The 21487-nt window shown below is 37.8% G+C and overlaps 1 protein-coding gene and 1 long non-coding RNA gene across 11 annotated transcripts in view; both read left to right on the forward strand.

Annotated features, from left to right (window-relative positions):
- The first annotated feature begins 233 nt into the window (after positions 1 to 233).
- On the forward strand, positions 234 to 8253 carry LOC145660402 (uncharacterized). The gene is made up of 3 exons (XR_014126756.1): positions 234 to 5611; positions 5777 to 5797; positions 6175 to 8253. It is a non-coding gene; the product is annotated as an uncharacterized LOC145660402 (long non-coding RNA).
- A 5648-nt stretch (positions 8254 to 13901) lies between these two features.
- Positions 13902 to 21487, forward strand: part of LOC113587872 (uncharacterized) — a 26071-nt gene continuing 18485 nt past the window's right edge. For all 10 annotated transcript variants that reach the window (XR_004776631.2, XR_014126636.1, XR_014126637.1 and 7 more), the window contains exons 1-9: positions 13902 to 14072; positions 15993 to 16337; positions 16581 to 16931; positions 17138 to 17239; positions 17328 to 17420; positions 17834 to 17926; positions 20256 to 20330; positions 20555 to 20656; positions 20898 to 20996. Coding sequence is in view for 6 of the 10 variants with exons in the window: in XM_035531245.2 (XP_035387138.2) it covers positions 14018 to 14072; positions 15993 to 16337; positions 16581 to 16931; positions 17138 to 17239; positions 17328 to 17420; positions 17834 to 17926; positions 20256 to 20330; positions 20555 to 20656; positions 20898 to 20996 (1315 nt within the window). In the remaining 4 variants the exon portion in view is untranslated. The remainder of the gene's footprint in view (positions 14073 to 15992; positions 16338 to 16580; positions 16932 to 17137; positions 17240 to 17327; positions 17421 to 17833; positions 17927 to 20255; positions 20331 to 20554; positions 20657 to 20897; positions 20997 to 21487) is intronic.

Genomic DNA, 21487 nt, shown 5'->3' on the forward strand with positions numbered 1-21487 from the left:
TACCTTTGTTGCCTGGCACTTGCTTTGTGTCATTAGCAGGCTGGATCTAAAAGCCCTTCACAGAGATCAGTTTTATAACACCTTAGACACCAACATTTTTTCCTAGCAGGCTGTAGAGCAGACTTGTGAAGCAGGGGTCATCCAACAGCCCCGAGGCAGCATCAACTGGGCTAGCAAAAATGAAAGTTGGTGGTTGTCAGTTCTGCAATGACAACCGCAACTTCAGTGTTCCGCTTAATGTATTTCAGGGTCATGGTGGAAATAGGGTAAACAGAGAAGCCGGCTGTCTCTGTCCTCAGCTACTTCCTTCACATTCTCCAGGGGGATTTCTTTTCCTGAGAAACATCGGATTTTTTGTGAAATGCAGAAAAATTAAGTGTTTTCACCTCATGGAGAGCGAATGAAGTCTAACACCATATCCAGATGTTCTCTGCTTACTGCTCAGCCATTAAGACAGGCTGTTAGCTATTAGCTCAGCATGGCAGGTTAGCCCAGTGAGTCCATGTTACTAACCTAGCTAGCTATGCAGTTAAGTGTTATTTAATAAATGATGTGAAATATTGTGTTTGTCATCTAAAATCTGTGAAATCTGTTATTTCTGAGAAGCAAATCTGTGAAATTGATACCTTTTTTTTTAGCATGGATACTCCTGTTTGAAGCAGTAATATACATCACTGTATGGGTATTAGTGATTTTTGTGTTACAGTGTTGTACACAAAAGTGCAGCTGTCTGCACAGACGGAAAGGATGTAAGTATGCAATTCAGTACTTTGATTTTGAAACATTGCTGCTATACTGAGATAAAAAAAAAACACGATGGAAAAAACTATCGTTCCCTATACACTTAACAAAATATTTATTACCTATTCTGTTTTTTTCTGTGTAAATGTCTTGCTTGAAAAGGTTTTAAAATAGTAATCTCTCAACTACCACATCCAAAGTTTAAAACAATTAAGAGCAGAATTAAAGTGAATGAAACAGTCTTATAGCAATGCACCAATACGTAATACATGTGTAGTAATGTACCAATTATTCCACATTTATTTCCCTAATTATTTAATTCTTTAACAAACCTGTAGCATAGAACTGTACGCTGCTGTCTTGCTCTGATAACCTGCTCTTCTAACAGTGTAGTAAAGTTGGAAGATATGCACAGATTGATTTGGTAATAATGGTGGTTTGTGATCCATAGCAAATCCACTGAACATCTCACCTACACAGATGGACTTTTTGATGTTATATCTGCTGTACTCTAGACCAATCCTCCTTTAAGATGCCATTCTTCTAACACTGGGGAAATCTTCTGTGTTTAACAAATACATTTTGATTTTGCTCTACCAAAAGTGGCAAATGCATCTTTAATCATACAATTTTTGCATTTTTAAATTGAGTTCATTAATTGATTTTTTTTTTTTGTATTGTCAGTTTTAATGTAACTGTTATTCCTTAAGTTAAGACTAAACATTATGGCCTTGAAAACACAAGTACAAACAAAGAAGTAAAAACAACATATCTATCCAAGAACACACCAAACTGGATAGCATTAAGGAATTAATTTAAATTATATCAGTGCTCTACCAGATTATCAGACCTCATTTTGAAATAAATATGAATTTGATCAGGGAATAATTCAGAATGCCATGGCCATAGAACATGGCTTATAAAAGAAAAAAAGAGGCAAATGCAAGTCTCCGACTGAAGTATTTAATGAACGAAAAGGAACCGAAAACGCACTTAAAAGTGCACTAAGGCGAACAAACGAGCCAAAACAATAATGTCTGACACTGGTAATACAAACTAAACAGGCTTAAATACAAACAACATAATTACTTTAACCCCCAGGTGGTGTGGCTCCTAATATCCAACACACACCACCTGAGGTAGGCGTGGACAAACATAAGACACAATGACGTAACAATGGACTTAACACACACAAAAGTCCACGTGCACTGCCAGCAGGGCAGGCGGTACCGTGACACTGAGTCCTCTACGCAGGAAAATGTGAGTCCAAATCTAAGTCATAAGTATTTAAATCATAAAGATCAGAGTCCTGCCCCAAGTATTGCGTTGCAGACAATATATAAACTTAGCCAGTTAGGCATTAAATATTGAGTCTTTCATCCATATTTTCCCCAAGTGACATGTTACACTTACACTAAAGTACAGGTAAAGCTGTCCAGTTAGGATTAACTAGCAACCAGTTAGTTTTATTTAAGTTGCTATCAGAGTGCATATGTCTTTTTAAAGTGTACATGGGCATCACTACTTGAACAGCAGCAGAAGTATAAATTAAATAATATGAATGAATTTAGAATGCATTGATCATAATCTTATTTCATGTGAGTGCAGTTAGGAAAGATAGAAAGATAGATTAGGAAAGATAGAAAGATAGATGTGTGTACTTTCATTTGTTATTCACAGCAATATTTATTGTTAATTCCTGTCTGTTATGTAAAAGTCAATATTAATTTAGTTTATAAATTCACCCAAATAGAATGCAGATTTTTTTTCTTCTCCTTTGTCTTTCACAAAGTTAATAACATTTTGCACATAAGTACTATATGTTTGGGTACATGGTATAAATAATCCCAAATTAAGAATCTTGTGAACGTTCTAATGGAGGCCCTCCAGTTTTATCTTCATTTGAACTTTCAGGTACTCACATCATAATCACTGCCTGTATTTGCATTTTCTATATTTGATGTTTTATTTTATTTGCAAATGTCTGTGCTGTGCTGTCATTGTTACAGTTCTGATCACTGCATATGGAACACTGTGCCTTCATTATGTAAACAACCACATGGAAAATAATAAAGGTATAAAAAATTATTAGACTGGTCGTGACTGGTCGAGACTGGTCATGGACATGTTGACAGACTGAGACTGGTCATGACTGGTCGTGACTGGTCGTGGACATGTTGACAGACTGAGACTGGTCATGACTGGTCGTGACTGGTCGTGACTGGTCATGGACATGTTGACAGACTGAGACTGGTCATGACTGGTCGTGACTGGTCGTGGACATGTTGACAGACTGAGACTGGTCATGACTGGTCATGACTGGTCGTGACTGGTCGTGGACATGTTGACAGACTGAGACTGGTCATGACTGGTCGTGACTGGTCGTGGACATGTTGACAGACTGAAACTGGTCGTGTCTGGTCGTGCCTGGTTGTGGACATGTTGAGAGTCTGAGACTGGTCGTGACTGGTCGTGGACATGTTGAGAGATTGAGACTGGACATGACTGGTTGCAACTTGTTGTGACTGGTCGAGACTGGTCGTGGACATGTTGACAGTCTGAGACTGGTCGTGACTGGTCGTAGACATGTTGAGAGACAGACCGGTCGTGACCGGTCATGGACATGTTGAGAGACTGTGACTGGTCGAGACTGGTCGTGACTGGTTGTGGACATGTTGAGAGACTGTGACTGGTCATGACTGGTCTTGACTGGTCGTGGACATGTTGAGAGACAGACTGGTTGTGACTGGTCGTGACTGGTCATGGACATGTTGAGAGACTGAGACTGGTCGTAGCTGGTCATGGCCGGTCGTGGACATGTTGAGAGACTGTGACTGGTCAAGACTGGTCGTGACTGGTCGTGGCTGGTCGTGGACATGTTGAGAGACTGAGACTGGTTGTGGCCAGTCGTGGACATGTTGACAGACTGAGACTGGTCGTGGCCGGTCGTGGCCGGGTGTGGACATGTTGACAGACTGAGACTGGTCGTGGCCGGTCGTGGCCGGACATGGCCGGGTGTGGACATGTTGACAGACTGAGACTGGTCGTGGCCGGTCGTGGCCGGGTGTGGACATGTTGACAGACTGAGACTGGTCGTGGCCGGTCGTGGCCGGGTGTGGGCATGTTGACAGACTGAGACTGGTCGTGGCCGGTCGTGGCCGGGTGTGGGCATGTTGACAGACTGAGACTGGTCGTGGCCGGGTGTGGACATGTCTCAGAGTGTTTAGCTTACTTCACTCCTGTTTGTATTCTTCATGCACATCTCATCAATATCATTGCTGTTTTCTTTTTTTATTACTATTATTTCTGTTGATAAAAACTTTGTTGTTTACTGAGGTATGACGCTCAAATTTGCACACTTATACAAGACATGAATTTGGCATTGTAAAGAGTTATGCCACAGATGAAATTGATTGCATTTGCTTACCTTATGGGCAGATTTGCCACTGTCTCCAGCAAATAAATCTATACACATAATCATAATAATTATTATTATTACTACTGTATTAATCTTATCAGTAAGATCACAAGTGTTGTGTCATCTTGGTCTCATATAGAGAAGCAAACATTAAGTTTACAATTACAATTATGCTCATGGGCTTCACAACTATCTACTGTAGTGAAAGAAGCAAGTTGATCTATATCCAACACTTAAAAATGAATTTTATAAAACAAGACCAGATAGTATAAGCCAACATGTTTTTATAATGGATAACTTGAAGGAAGCCAATCACAAGACACCATTTTTTCTTTCAACTTTCAACAAAAACTCTTTCATAACAGATCTTCATGATTCACTATTACAACATATGCTTTGACTGTGACAGTTCTGGCTTTGGTATTTATGTGGAATTTCTTGGTTATGATTAGATCATGATGGATTTCAAGTTCAAGTTCAAGTTCAAGTTTGGTTTATTTGTCACATACATAGTCATACACAGTATAACTCGCAGTGAAATGGTTGAGTGTGCTCTGTCCAAACTGAGGAAAAGAAAACAGGGGGCATAGAGAAATATATATTCTATATATGTACAAAAATATATTAACAATGTATGTACAATATATGTATATTATGATTATATACACAATGTACATGGTTGTGATTTATGACTTTGACTGTACTGCTCCGTCTCTTGGCAGCAACAGCCTTTTTCAAACATTCGGAACATTTCCCTGGTGAGTCTGGGTTTTGTAGTGAGAACCTTTTAGTGTGTCGCTGTTATTACCTGTAAAGTTGTACTGTCTCAGCAGGATAGACATAATTAGGTTAATATCTGAATTGCAGATTTCCCTCATGTGATGATCTACATGCTTGGAGCTGTAGGTCTGAACATTGTGAATTCTCTCACACTCACCGCAGAATTGAACCTGTGATCTGGTAATCCCAACACATAGAGAACGGTAACCTTTGGTAATTGTGCTGGTTTGTGATTTTATGGAGTTCATTTACCTTTTGCTTAGCTGTAGTCATATTCTAATTATTACTACATGCACGAAGGAAGTTTGGGGGTTTATCACATCTCAAATCTTTAGTTGCAGTTTAATAAGGATTTTTTTTTTCTGATGCAATTAAAATTAAATTGAATTGATTTCCACTTTATTTTTGCTGTCTAGATAAAGGGACACAAACTGTAGATCTCCTTATGATTGTGTTACCATTTGTGTCTGGCTGGCTTACTTTGCAAATCTATAATGTCCGTGAGTACTGTCAGAAGCATTATTTATGAGTGCTATGCACATTCTGTAAAAAGTCTTCTTGCACAAAAAAAAACAAAACTATCAGTATCAGTTACACATGATGGAGGAGGAGCCCATCCAAGAACAACAATTACGAAGATCTTCCTATATTTGGCTGTTCAGTGCATAACCAGTTGTGTTTACTCTTAATTCTTGCTATACAATAAAATATATCAAAAATCCATACATTTACCATACAAGTACTTAACATCTGTTTGACAATCTAAACTTACTAGTACTTAACATGTTTGCCAATGTGTATTTGAAGTGAACTAATTGAGTCTTCTTTATATTACAGAGTAATGGTTAATGGAGACAGGTAAGGTCATTTTATGGATTTTGGTTTTTATTAATTATTACTTGATAGCACGGTTGTCCAGCAAAGTGGGTGATGTTCAAGGAGGAACAACAGTTTCACATTCAGTGTCCAAACATCACACATTCCAGAAGGTAGCCTAATGAGATGACACATACATATAAATTCAGTTGGATAGCTTTAGTAAAGTCATATGAGATATTAAACATTTCACAAAGAACATTATTCCATTATTGTTCTTAACAGAACAAAACACAACTTTGAAGAGCAGAAGGTAACAAGGCCTCAAGTATGACGTACTGTGTGAAAATGGGGATTGTTTACATTTAAAAGTCTGTATTTGGTTGAAACTCATGTTTGTGGTTTGTGTCTCTGCACAGGTTCATCAGGTTCTTTCTGCCTCTGCGCCCAAAACTCTGGATTCCACTGAGCCTTCTCACTTTAAAAATCACATTTATCAACTTCCCCTCTAGAAACCTGGATAAACTCATGTTTGAATCATGTGTCTTGTGTCTTACATTCACAGTTGATAACTTGCTTGTCATGATGACTTGCTACTTTCTACTCAGTGTAATTCATTGTTGTCATTATGTATTCACACAAAAGGTTCTCTTACAGGAATGACCCAGTATGTTCTGAATTCCCACAGTATACAAATACACTGGTGTTATGTAAACTGGAGCTATTTTCACTAAAGGAGATTTGCAATTGTTTTTTTTAATATATCCATTATATTGTTTTATGTAAAAAGATTCCATTATTTTTAGGTCATTGAGATTACTGTAAAGTAAGTTTTTGTTGAGTGCATCTCTGATTTCTATTCTATTTAAAAACAAAAAATCAGTATTTTTCCTGTGATATATGATATATTAATGAAAACAGATATGATCAAGTCTAGGATCTTATTACCAGACAACCATGTCATGTGACCCAGCTCTAACCTTTCATTCCTGAATGTCTTTCCGAATAACACCTGCTAAAATAGTTGTAAAACACTTCAGTTTCATGAGCTCCAACCTTCATTTGATATTCTCGCTTTCCTTTTTGATTAAGCTCTATCAAAAGATTTCAGAGTTCCTTTGAAGATTCTGTTTTTTGAGGCAGATCAAATTTAACTTTGAGTCACTGGAGAACCTGACCTAAAATATACAGACACTGTTTGTATTGTAGTATGTAGATGCTGTGCATCTTGTCTCACTTGGCAGTGTCTGACTTGTGTTAATCTGTGCTCAGCACTGGCTCAAGCAGAAATACTACTAACACTCTGAGAATGTTACTGACACCTTCAGTCATGCGCGTGCTATTAGAAACAGGTTCATCTTTTGAGGAATGTTTTCTTTTCAAGCATCACAAGATTGGAATTCTCTCCCCTTGGATTTAAGACTTTTGAAAACTACTAATTTATTTTTGAAGTCATTAAGAATGTGGTTATTAGAGAATGAAAAGTGCCCAAAATAATCTTTATCAAATTAAGTTTGTTGCTTTGGTTCTGAATGTTTTGTATGTGTTTGTGTTGTATGTGCCTTGTGATCTTTGACCTAACTGCTTTGTGATACTCATTATGCATGTATGAGAAGTGAGAATTTTATAGCATCCGCCTGCCCAAGGACTACAGATGGAATCCAGCCATTTGGCTAAATCTTGCACATTTACTTCCTGACATAATGATGCTGATTAATGTGTGCTGTAAAAGTAAAGTAAATTAGACCAGGTGATGAATGTCAGTGGTGTTTGATCTGTTGACAAGGTGTGGAAAGCTTCTTCCAGCAGCACAAGCTTTTGAAATACAAACCTGCTCGGTTTTGTGTAATAGGCATGGTGATGTTTACATAGATACGTTGATCTCCAATGAAATGTCAAGTGAAGAAACTGTTCCTGAGCCAAGTGGTTATGTAACAGACACTCCTGTATCTCCTCGCAGAGGGTAGTAGATTGTACAGTGTGTGGCTCGGGTGAGAAGGGTCCCTGTATCTCCTCGCAGAGGGTAGAAGGTTGTACATTGTGTGGCTCGTGTGAGAAGGGAACCTGTATCTCCTCACAGAGGGTAGAAGGTTGTACATTGTGTGGCTCAGGTGAGAGGGCTCCTGTATCTCCTTCCATACCAAACTGTCACACAGTTTGTTACTACACTTTTGATGGTGCACCTGTGATGTAAGTATATGAGGGAACAGATGATCCCTCTTCAGTCTCCTCAAGACGTGAAGATGCTGCAGCACCTTCTCAACCAAAGGAGAGGTGCTGAAGGTCAAAAAAAGCTCCTCCGAGATATGGACACCCAAGAACGTGAAACTACCTCTGCTCCGTTGATTTGGACGGGAGTGTGTTGGCATTTGGTTTTCCTGTAGTCCACAATGATCTTTTTGCTTTTCTCACTGTTGAGGGAGACATTGTTGCAGAAACACCACGCAGCAAGGTGATGGATCGCTTCCCTGTATGCCAATTCATCTCCACTTATGTGACACCAGTGGTTCCATATTAGTCTGACAAAGATGGCTTGATGCATTAAACTTTTATCTTATGTGACTAGGGAATTTTGAATCTGTGTTTTTGTTTAAAATATATTCTTGCAGGTTGTTTTCAGAAACTAAGTTTACCTAGACCTTTGTGTTCCTGCATCAATTCCTGTTCTGTTTGTGTTTTTGTAACTATAATGCCCTGAATGTTCCTGGATCAATTCCTGCTTGTCCTTGGAAATTACCAAGGTCTGCTGTGCTATATACTCTACAATTAAGAAACATGCAAGGTATAGGTGATGTATGCAGACTTTCAAAAGAAAGTCAATAGGTTACATTTTACAGGAGAAACTGATCAGCGCTAGCATTAATCTTTATCTTCATCTTAATTTATTAAGATATATAACTGAATCTAAAGTTAAATAAATGTAAACGTGAGTTATAGAAACTACAATCCAGTGCTATATGCAAGTACACATAGGCTAAGACCACACACACACACCTACGAATGCCTTTGTACCCACACACCTGGCATAAGGATGAAGACAGGCACCTCTTAGAAATGATAGAAAAATCATAGCTGTTGTTTAATGTTTTATTAGCTCAGGCTTTGGACAGGGCAGCACAGGAGTGCCCATACACTTCACCATGTGGCCATCCTGCATTCCAGACAGACAAGAGTGCTCGTATGCATCACAAATTATTGTTTTTTGTTTTGTTAATTTTGCTACTTATTTTCATATCTTTAGGACTGCCGCAGTCCAACCAAACCCCCTGTATATCTGTGATCAGTCCGTGACGCAGCACTGGAGTACCACATCTCGCAGAACAATAAATCGTAAGTACATCACAAGTGTCTGTGTTCTCCCAGTTCTTCACTCCCTTCTTCCAAACTCTGTTTTTATCCCTAGACACTGCAGACTTGTAGTACCAGGCAGTGCGACGCTAATGTAAACTGCAGATTAAACGATTCCTACAGTCTTCACTAAAGTGCCCAGACCTTAAACAGCCAAAGACGTTCTGAAGTGAACGGTCCTCTCTCTGGGAGATGTCTTCTGAAGCTGCATGCATCTTTCTGTCAGACGATGTTCCTGGTGACCAGTGTACCTGTTCTATTTTAGGGTTAGAAACTTCGACAGAGTTGACAGCAGAAACAGTAGCAAGATTTCTGCACCTTATAGCAGAATCGGCCTGAGAAGAAGCACCAGATCGTGGCTCCTGGGTGTCTCAAAAAATGGGCTTGGACAGAACTGCTGTACAATGTGCCTGACCATGTCTAAAAACCTAGTCCTCTCACCCCACTCTTCCTGTGGATTCATCACAGTACTCCTAAGCTATTATAGTAGCTCAGTAGTTAAGGTACTTGACTTCTAATTAGAAGGTTGCTGGTTCAAGCCCTGTCACTGATGGATTCCTGAGCAAGGACCTTAATCCTCAATTGCTCAAGTTATACTCAGTCATAATTGTAGGTTGCTTTAAATAAAAGCTAAATGTTCAGATGAAACATTCACCTTCCAGATATAATGCAAATATCCCATTAAATGATAGTACTGCTCTTATGAATGTAAGGCACCAAGGTGAGAGCTTCTTATTTGCTTCCTGGGCTGCTTTCAAAAAGACCAGATTGCTCATCTTGAAATTTTATCATCTTGGATTAGTTTTGTCATTATTTTTGGACTTTTGTATCATTTTGTGTGTTTCTGGGTAAATTTCCTTACCCATCTTAGAGTGATTTCCAGCCACATTTAGCAACCACAGCAAGAAGGACAACACACAAGACATCTGCAGCTATACTGGAGGCAGCCATTTTGTCTTCACTCATTATGAAACTTGTGGATCACAGCATGATGTAATAGGTGCTACAATGAGAAGTGCCACACATATCATCTCTAAAATTATTTCTTAAGCAACCCCAATTCCCGAGAGCTCAGAAAAAGAGTTTTTTTGATGTTTCCTGATACTCTCATGGTAGCAGAGATTAGTAATTTTTAGGAAGAGGATTCCAATACTCAATGTCCAGGATTACCTAACTGTGGCTCTATACTTAGGTAATCCAGGTAGTCAACTCTCCACCGGGTGTATATGTATGGTCTCTACAAACTTCATGTTGCGGTCAAAGGTGGTTATTTGCATTTGCAAAAGGTTCTTATTTTGGTCTACTGGTTGTCACATCAATCTCTTGCAGTCACTTGCGCGGATGGGCAGAAATGTTTGGCCAATTTGAAACACGCTGTTGGCTGGTGTCCCCATTTATTGCAGCAATTTTATACACAAACAAACTCATTTACTTTGAGCAATGCAGTGCAATCCCAAGTGATCAAACTGATGATGATATACATACATGAAATTGTGCCATTCTGATCTTGCCTATATATTCGAACATTCTTTCCAGCATTTATAGTTGGTGGTGTTGTTATGGAAACCGTTATGTTCCTTCCACCACAAGTTACCTGGAATGTTCTACTGAATGAACCATTTCCTCTAAATAATTCTTCATCAAAACAAAGTCACAAAAAATCCCAATGAACTGACACCTATATTAATGATAAAACATCTTTAAGAATATCTTTAATATAAAAGGGAAATTTTCATTTAAAAAGTTACATTTACAATTTTTCTTTTAATTACATATCTAATATTTATTTATACTTCCATTATTTCCACTTCATTCTTATTCTATGTATAATTTTATATGTGAAAATAAAAAAAGAGATTTATAACACACTCTAAATAAGCTCCCACTGACAAAAGAATGTATGATTTAATCTGTCTGCAGGCTTACACAGTAGCCAAGAAGTCAGTTCAGAGACCAATGCTGTGGAACACACCACTCACAGAAAAGAATGATTCCCCACACTGTGAGCATACTAATGCCCCCTTGGAGTACAGAGTAACCAAATAATTTCCCATGCATGACAATGTCCATAGAACTGGGGAATTTATCACAGAAAGAAATACAAATATAAACTTATCAGTGTGATAAGAGGAAGGTTTTCTTGCAGCCTGCTGACAGGAAGCTATTTATTTCACCTGTTCCTCACATTTGCCCCGAAGGACTGCGATAAGGGCAAGGACAGCAAACAGAAAGGTAAAGAAAGTAAAATTCAATAGAAAAGAACACCTTCAGTGAGAAGTCTAGACACTCACCCTGCCAGCTGAAATGCGAGAACATAGACCCATCCACTGAGAGGCCTGGCCTCGGAGAAACGATTCCAAAGCTGAGCCTTGTGGGTGCCCTCCCTGAAGAGAGGCTACCTGCTTGCAATCAGAGAGATGGGCGCTCCTGAACACAACTTCCTGCTAAAAAAAACACAATGCTAAAAGAACACAACGCCAAGAGAACACAGTGATAATATCTATTTTTCATGAAACTCATGTATTACAGCAGGGAAATAGCAACAGATGAATTATTTGGAGGTAGGAAAGAAATAATTGGCTTGTGGCGACCACTCGGACACAGAACCAATATTTCTTATAATTCTTTCCCATGTTCATGTGTGTTTGCATTAACGCTACTGTTAGTAGATTGGATAACTACCTTTCCCATGTACAATAAAAGGGTGACTGAATTGTGTGAACTGTGATAACAAGGAAGCGGCGGTGTTGAGATAAACAACGGGTGATCTTTTTAACTCTGCAACCAGAATGAGTTATCCCCTTCCATGGATCTCAGTGTCCACAATGGTGACCCTGTTTTCTCTGAAGTGATTTCGGAGTTTTACGGTGCATGATGTCTAACGCAGTTTCCCTCAAATTAGCTCATTTCTGTTCTGTAGGTATCCTAACGATTATGTTAAATATGACTAGTGCAATGCTAAACAAAAAAGTGTCACCGTTACTCCTAGATATGGACTCATGAAAACATTGCCACATGTAACTTTATCCTGAGATGACTTCTTGCAAGTACAAAAGAAGTTTATTAGTTACATGGCCTGCCAGCCACCACCACACATCATCTCCATTCAGCCCACTGATGTGTCAGTATCTGTCACTATTGGCGCCAGCATCCGTAATACTGTACATATCGTGCATACATTTTTATGGGGTTTTTTTTCCATTATTTTACATTTTGTATTGAAAATAAAATTGCAATAACAGTATTTGGATTATTTTTAATAAATGATATATTTGAGAAGGAGACGCATTTTTGGCTGCGAACTCTGTGTCCACCCACAGCGTTATTGTGCGAGTACATTTGAAGGCCAGTGTACTTATTTGGTTCACTGCTTGGCTAACATTTCTGGCACTCAGTCGTGATTGCTGGCAGTGTTGGATTTAGCAGGACTTTAGGTTTGTGTGTTAGCAAGTAAATAAGTATAGAAAGGTGCAAAAGAAAACAAATGAACTTTTTTTGGCTTTTGAAAATAAACTTAGAATGTGCAGTACTCTAAGCAGAGAAGATCCTGACCAGTGCAGTCAGGTAATTTTAGTGTTAGCATGAACACTATGACAGAAGCTACATATCCATCATCCTGCAGTATAGGAATATTTCATTTCAGCTTGCTTTTTTATTGTTTACTGCAACAGCTTGGTTTGGTCTTGCGGTTGCATTTTTTTTAACTATTTTTCTGTATCTTTACCTTTATTGTTACTGTATTTAACTGTACTTAATGAGGTAGCTTTGCAGGCATATTGCACGTTTCTCTGGACTGTATTTAATCTCTCTTGCTCGCTCACTCCATATGTGCGTCACTGTTTACTCCGCCATGTAAACCTGGTTTGCCTGCCTCTGTCTCTCTGTATTGTTTATTGTGCCTGCACACCGAGGCTTCCAGTAATGTTCCCTAGTGATTCCTGATTCAATAAATCATAGACCAGAGAACAAAAACAGTACAGAAGGGTGCTCTACATATACATGAGGATCAGTATGGTAAACCAGCTGTTTACGTCAGTGAGGAGACACTCTTACTCAGAGTGACTTGCGCACACATCAGCATGTATTCGGTGGCAGCACACATGCTAACTGGGAATCAAACCAATGAGCTGAACATTGAAGGGCCTGTGCTACCTGGTGAGCTACAAACTTTGCAAGCTTTATGGAATTATCTGGACTCTGCACAACCCCACAAACATAGCTCACCTTTCTGGAATTCATACAAAACAATTTTAACATGGTTTCCATTGTTGATTTAAGTTTTGACCCTTTTGGCTTTTCATAGTTGTATTTCTGCATTCCATACACTTTGTTATTCAAAAGCAAACAAATAAAAACATAGTAGCACAAAATCAACTCACTCTCACTCCATTCAGAGATTTTAGAATTTCTACAAAAGCTACCCAAAGAAATTGTGAATAATTATCTTCTTTTTTCAGAAACCCAGTGTTCATTGTTAAATAGTGAAACTAAGAAACAGTGAGTGTTGAAAGGTGAGACTGAAGTTTTACACTCTGTCAAGCTGCTCTTGGAGACCAAGCTCAAAATACACACACACACACACACACACACACACACACACACACACACACACACACACACACACACACACACACACACACACACACACACACACACACTCACACACACACACACACACATACACATACACACACACACACACACACACACACACACACACACACACACACACACACACACACACACACACTCACCCTTCCTTCTTTGTACTGACCACTCCCCTGGGTATTTCCTTGTTTCACCATTCAGACAGCATACGCCAGCTATGTTTGGGTTCAGTGTAACACATTAACGTTACGTCTTTAACTGAACATGCGTTGATGCTGTGTAGTACTGCTTCACTGTACATGGGACATGTGTTTTTGTTCTTCATTGTTCTTGGTGCTTCTGCTCGCTGTTGGACATGAAGGTAAGGTGCAAACGGAGTCATGTGTTACAGCTGGACTCAACAGGAACTGTGTTTTCCAAATGCTTTGTAATGATAATACTAATTTATTGATGCATTATTTTAACACGTTCCCTTTATTTAACTCACCGCCCTTTATAATAATATGAACTTGTAATTGTTGTTATTGTTAAACCTTGAACAAACCAGCTACAGTCATCAGTAGCCTCCTACTTGCTTAAACAGCTTTAATGTAATTAGTATAGCAGTAGTAATAGTAGTTTTAGCAGTAGCAATAGTATTAGCAGAAGTAGTAGTTTTTGTAGTATTACTGGAAGGAATAATCGCATAGAGGGTAGTAGGGTGGACTCTGATCCACCCCCACAGTCTGAGTGATCTCCAGCCAAGATAATGGTGGATTAGTCTGTGTTTTCAAGGTTGCTACACCATCATGTTTGTTTTCTCTCCAAGTGCAATTTCATTCATGTGTGTTAAAGCATTATGAGCATAGAGGATAGCCAGTACAGAACTGGCACCAGCCCCGGATCTGATAGAACCCATAAAGTCAGTTAATCAATAGATAAATATCTCCTTATACTGTTGGTGTGGACCTGGTCAAGACAGACTGTAGGGCTTGTGTCAGGCTTGTCTAAGGTAGTAACCCAGCTGACTTCTGTTTGTGATATAATCACATGAAGGGGAGAGTGTATTTTGCGACATATCCTAGTTACAAATCTCGGTTATATTATGCAACTGTATCATGATTTTTCCACTTATGGGGAATTAACATTCAAATCAGTACTATCCCCATGTTATGCAACAGTAAGATTTCCTCATTTAAGTGACAGTACCATGACTGAATAGTATTGTGTACTCTGGAAATTAAGATAATTTTTAAAAATTATTTAAACTAAAAAATCTAATATATATAGAGAGAGCCTAAAGAAAGGAGAGGTAGTATTGGGATTTTGGGAAAGTATGTATGAACAGAAATGGCAAAAGTCCATGTATAGCAACACAGGGATCAATGAGGTTGCACAGAAGTGTACAACACATATAAACTCTATCTCAGACAATGATGAGTGCAATAACAAACAATATATAAACTATAGGTGCTAGAGTTTCGGTTACCCAACAGGTGCAGGATCAATATTCAGGTGTGATTTTTTTCTGGTTTCTATTAAAAGCATCCTGATCACAGCCATAAAAGAGTTTAAAAAGGTTGACATATACTGATTAATCAGTCAAATGATATCAACGTACAGTAGTGGTGCCAACAGTGGTGGATTAAAACTTTCATTTGGCTATAAAGGTATTGCTGCTTTTTAAATAAAGAGCAGATATATGCATACCTAAGTCAGTGATCATATACTACAGATCTGTACACGCCTCCTAACATATTCAACAATGACACCTCTCTAGACAGACCTGGAAGAAGTAGCAACAGTACTCAGAAGTAGCAGTAGTACTAATAGTAGTATTAGTATTAGCATTAGCAGTAATACTAATAATGTAGTAGCAGTTATACTAATAGTATAACTAATAGTAGTAGTACCAGCAGTAGTACTGATAGTATTAATAGTAGTAGTAGTAGTAGTAGTAGTAGTAGTAGCAGTAGTAGTAGTAGTAGTAGCAGTAATACTAATAATATTACTAATAGTAGTAGTAGTAGCAGTAATACTAATAATATTACTAATAGTAGTAGTAGTAGCTGTAGTACTAATATTATTACTAATAGTAGTAGTAGCAGCAGCAGTAGTACTAATAATATTACTATAGTAGTAATAGTAGTAGTAGCAGTTAACTTTTGGTTGAAACATTTTGTTGTTTGTTTTTTGTCTTTCAAAATAATGTTTAAAAAATAATAAAATGCCAACACAATCATTTTTAGCAACGCTTAAAATACTAAACATATACATAGACAAAATTGTTGTTTTAACCCAGGTCTGCATGTGCAAGGCCCCTCTGGTCCTCTAGTGGCCCAGTTAGGAGACTCCATCCTGCTGCCGTGCTTCACTCAGGTCCCCCTGCCTCTGGAGGGGCTGCGGGTGGAATGGAGAAAGACAGACGCAGAATCTCTGGTGAACATCTTCCAGCACGGAGGAAGCAGGCCAGAACTTCAGAGTCAGTCTTTTAGCGGAAGGGCGCACTTTTTCCCAGATGAGATATCGAAAGGGAATTTCTCCATCTTACTCAGAAATGTGGAAAGAAAGGATGCTGGAATTTACCGGTGCAAAGTGAGTTTGCACAGAGAGTCCAGTGAAACTGAAATGGAAATTAAAGATATTGGTAGGTAAACTTCATTTGCATAAACTAAGTGATCTATCTGAATGAACATAAAATGTCTCATTAACAGCAACAACAAAAATAATAATAATAATAATAATGGTGATGATGATGTTCAACAAACTGATCGAGCTCTGGTTTATATTAACCATGCCCAAAGAAAAATTTCGTCTATTCATCATGCCACTACATTTCTTTACATTTATATGAATTTTTTGTCTACTTTTGCCCTGCTAACTTTTGCAGAGCGTCTAGTGGTGACAGGAGCAGATCGTGCCGTGGTTGCCTCTGTGGGTGAGGAGGTCATACTGAACTGCTCTGTAGACTCTCATCTACCAGCCAACAAAATAGAACAAGTGTCCTGGAGAAGGACGGACGGAGACATCCCGGTCCTGCTCTTTCAAGACAACGAGACCTTCCCGGAGTCTTCACATGAGCGTTATCAGGGAAGAACTGAGTTCTTCATCACGGAAATTCCCAAAGGAAACTTCTCACTAAAGCTGAGGAATGTTAAGATGGAGGACAAAGGGGAATTCATGTGTGAAGTCCACACTAGTGACAAGTCAGGATACGCCATTGTGGTTCTGCAAAGAATCGGTAATGAAAGGAATTACTCTTAATATGTTTTATTTGTTTCTGTAATTCTATAATTCTGTTGCTTGCTTGCTTCACTTGCATGCTTTTCTTTGAGGTAATTTCAAGAACTTGTGAATAAATAGCATAAATGTTTATGAGGAATATGCTGAAATAAATAAGAATATCAAATACTTTTAATATGAATTCTTGTGCATTTATTCCTACAGGTTTCTCTGTGTCCCATGTTTTGGTGCTGGTGTTGTGCATTGCTACATTACTGCTTGCAGTGGGATTGTGTATTCCTGTTTTCATCCAGATAGGAAAGAAAGGTATTTCATTAGTCTATGTCTGTATCATGAATGAATTCATGCTGTGTTTACACTTGCATTAATAATATGCTAATTGGTTCTTTCCTAGTTTCTAGTGAAAAGGCCATGCAAATTCACACTTCTCTGATCCTCTGTCCAAACATTTGTATGTGTGCTGCCTTCATCTTGTGGTCAACAGAAGGTAAATTCATGATGATTTTTCTCCATTCTCCAGGGTTCCCACTGGTCATGGAATTTCTAGAATGTAATTGAAATTTATAAAGTCTATTCCCGAGATGTTCTTTTAGGGAATTTTGTTATTATATTTATGATTTATTTGCCATTTATTGAAATGTTATGTTTTCATGTGTTCCCGGTATTGTGTGAGTGGTTGTTATGGTTACTTTATTTTTCCATGCCCATGTAACAAAGGTATACTGTTTCTCTGTTTTCAGTATAGGTCATGGAAATTCAGATTTTCACTCAATGAAAGTCAGGGAAAAGTCAGGGAATTTGCCATTTGACTTAAAGTGGGATCCCTGATCCTCATATTGCACACCTCATGTTGCCATGTAGATTAAGTTTTATAGTTTGTTATTTTACCTTTCCTTGTAGGGTTTCTCACCGAGGTTGTCACTTGTTCAACTATCAGCATCATACGTCCTCTTCTGTTAATAAAGACCCATCCACATCTCAGTAGACTTCCAGGTAAGTTCATCTGTCATGTGATGAATCATGAATTGTTCATTCTTATTGTTGTGAAGAACATCAGAAATACACACCACTGTCCTTATTAGAAACATACAGTAACTGGAGCAGAGATATGACTACAGATTATAGTTTTTGTTAGCCACCTTCCAAGTTTTTATCAATTGCCAATTTTTGTATTTGTTTATTTTTATTTGTAGAAATATGCACAGGGTCCCAAGATTTATAGCGATGCCATTCTAGATGAAAATTAAAACCTTTCTAATATAAGGAAAAGCATAAGTCAATGTGAGGTCAAAGCCTATGTGAGGTCTTTTGAGGATGGGGCAACCTCCAATTAAGTAATATTGTCTAATTAAGCAATATTTCTCCAATTAAACAATATTGTTTTCAAGTAAGCAATACTCTTCTCCAGGCAAGAATGCATCTTTAATCCTAACTATAATATTTAGATCAATACTAATCGGTATTAACCAGTTCAAATAAACAATTTCCAATTGAAATGCATCTGTGAGACAGCTAACCATAAACTTGTTTATGCTGTCAGGTCAAAAAACAAGACTTGATTTAACTGAATGGTAGCAATCACAAAACACTTCTATCCGATTACTTTTGCCAATTTCACCGTGCAATAATAAGCTCAGCAAAGGACTCATCTTAAGTGAATTAGGTTGAGTCATGCATGTGAATGAAGATTTGATGACCATGTTTATAGTGGACTCCCAGGTAAACCTAGTGAAGCACTAGCAAGAACCAGTTCACCCAGGTAATGATGTTATATGTTCTGGGAATGATTGTAGATCAAGAACATCTTCCCAGTGAGCTCTATAGAAGCAAAGAGGGCACGTTATGGCACTGCGTCCACGTGAAGTTTCAATTTCAAAAGGTATCTGTAAAACAAAGAGGGTGGTCATTTAAACTTTTTTTACATTTCAATAAAAGAAGCATTAGTGTATAAATCAGCCAACCTATTGATGCCTTTCCTGTACCAAACACTAAAGGCTTGATCCACTGTAGTGGGAGTAATTAAGTGAATTTTTTTTTTCAATTGGGACACAAATTAGAAAATCCAGCAAAACCAAAATGTCATTAAAGCTTCAAAGATCTAACAACTTGATAAAGATATGTTAATTAGAACAGGTAGTGGTAATGAGCTGTAATTAAGCTTGAAGATGAAGATGAAGATGAAAATGAAGATGAAGATGAAGATGAAGAAGGTATATGCTGTTTAAGTGCTCCAGTTAAGATGTGGTTAGTCCCATTTTCTGCAGGTTCTTCTTTCTATAGTCATTGAAGTAGATTTCCCTCCACAAACAAAAGACAATAGAATAATATTAGTTGAGCTACAAAAGCTCTTTTTTGGTATACAGGAGGGCATTAGAACATATACATAAACCTCATAAAACTCATTAAATCTAATTTAAATGCAGTTCAACCCTACAATCCTACCAGTGATAAATATAAGATTCCCATTTCTGAAGACATCATTTCAGGCTATTGAGCTGCAACAGAAACTTTTTGAGTAAAGTTTAAAGAATGTATTCTTTATTTCTATTAGAATGATGGTTGTCTTTGTTATTTACAAGGGAAACATACATTTTGAAAAATACACCTTATAAGTCGAGAATCTTTTCTTCATATAGATGTGGTGAAGAGGATGTAACACATTGTTAATCTACTCTGAGTTGTAAATAATTGATCTTCACTGAATAGGCAATAATTGCACCTCTAATCACTACTGCTAGAGTTTCATATAAAACCACAAGAGGAACAGAGTCAGACTTACTTTCCAAAATCAAATTTTCCAAAATAAAATCTATTGCAGTAGAAAGTGATCAACAAAAACTCATGATCACGTGGTATGCAGTCTCATTTTTAGTAGAGACATGAGGAAACATGGTCAGAGTCCCATTGCGCTTGATGTAAAAGGAAACAGACTTATCTACAAAGAAGTGCTAAATAAGAAGTCTATCCTGGAATAATAGTGGGAAACTTGTAAAAAGATGGAAAAGCATTTTCACCTGGATAGGAGAAGCACTATGAGTCTAAACCAACTATTTTGGACAAAATGTTTAAAATGTCTGCACATGTTTTAAGCAGAGAAAATTAACTTCTTATGTAGCATAAGGGTTAATAACTTTATACCAACAAAATGGACCTATATGAGAGAGATACCTAACGGTCAGGAGTTGCCAGCCATTATATTGTTTCAAATAAAGACCCTGGTTTATATTTTACATAATTTTATTACTTTGTTAAAATTATTTGTAATTTATTCATATTAAACTTGATTTAAATAATTTAATGAATAAATGAATGTGTTTTCCAGACCGCTTGGAAAAAGCAGTGAAGTTCATGGCTGTTCCAGTGTATCATTCAGTTTTAGCTACAGCTGTATGCGCAGGTAAGCGAGCAGGGCTTGAAATAATTCATATGCATGTGTAAATATGACACTGGTGTTTTATTTTTAATATGACCCACTGCCATAGCCTTATGAACATGCTTAGCTTTTTCTTATTTATCAGGATCGGTTCCTGATTTCAGTTTACTTCTTAGGAAGAGAAATGTATGCCTTTTCAGGTATAAACTTGGTCATTCATCTGTCACTTGTATTTGTCTGTTCTTTAGGTACTTTTGAAGAGGTTAGACGGACAGGGACAGAATTTGGACATATTGCAACAATGATGGTGGTGTTAGGAGTGGTGATTTTCACTGGTGCTGTTATTTTAGGTAAGAAAAGACAACACAACTAAGAGGCTTGATTTTCTTTGATCAACATCATTAAAATTGCATCTGTATCTAGCTATATCTGAATAACGTTTAATATTCATGTGGAATCAATGATATTCTGCAATTTAATATATTTCTTTCAATATATTTTACACTGATGTACTAAAATCCCTCAAACCTACCCCTGACCCTGACCCTCTCCCACCCCTGGTTCCACCCCCACACCCCCACTGTTTTACAGCAAGTTACAACTTCAAAATGCAGGCAGCCATGTGCTTGGAAGCAGGGAACTGTGCATTGTTGTGTCTTTTTCTCAGACAAAATAAAGAAGGCTTTGACAGTAAGTAGCTGGTTCATACACAACTGATACCTAAAAATCTAGTTTATTTTAAAACATTTACTGCTTTTAAATATGGACTATGATTTGCTTTGTATCCCTCATGTAAGTCTTCCATATTAGAGTAATCTCTCACATATTTTAACTTTGATCTTTGCTATGTACTGCCATCTCTGTTTCTCAAAACAGAGGCTCCCTAACTTTACATTTACATTTATGACATTCATTTCCATTTGGAGATTAATAGAGTGTTATTTTATCTTAGTTAGGCAGTCAACTTTAACCAGAGCCACTTTAGGGCTTTAGTTGTCTACCCAGAGAAGCATCGTTATCTTAGACAAATAGATTCTTCTAGTCCTTTGTTCGTATACACATGCCCCTCTTTCGCCCTCCAGTGTTTCCCACGTGTATTTCATTACATGAGGGAAAAAAAAGATCTTTGTTGTTTTAGCATAGATCTTTGGTTTGCATAATTGTTTTTATTCAAATGGACA

This window comes from Electrophorus electricus, chromosome 12, assembly GCF_041902795.1.
Source record: "Electrophorus electricus isolate QZ-2024a chromosome 12, ASM4190279v1, whole genome shotgun sequence".
NCBI classification, from domain to species: Eukaryota; Metazoa; Chordata; class Actinopteri; order Gymnotiformes; family Gymnotidae; genus Electrophorus; species Electrophorus electricus.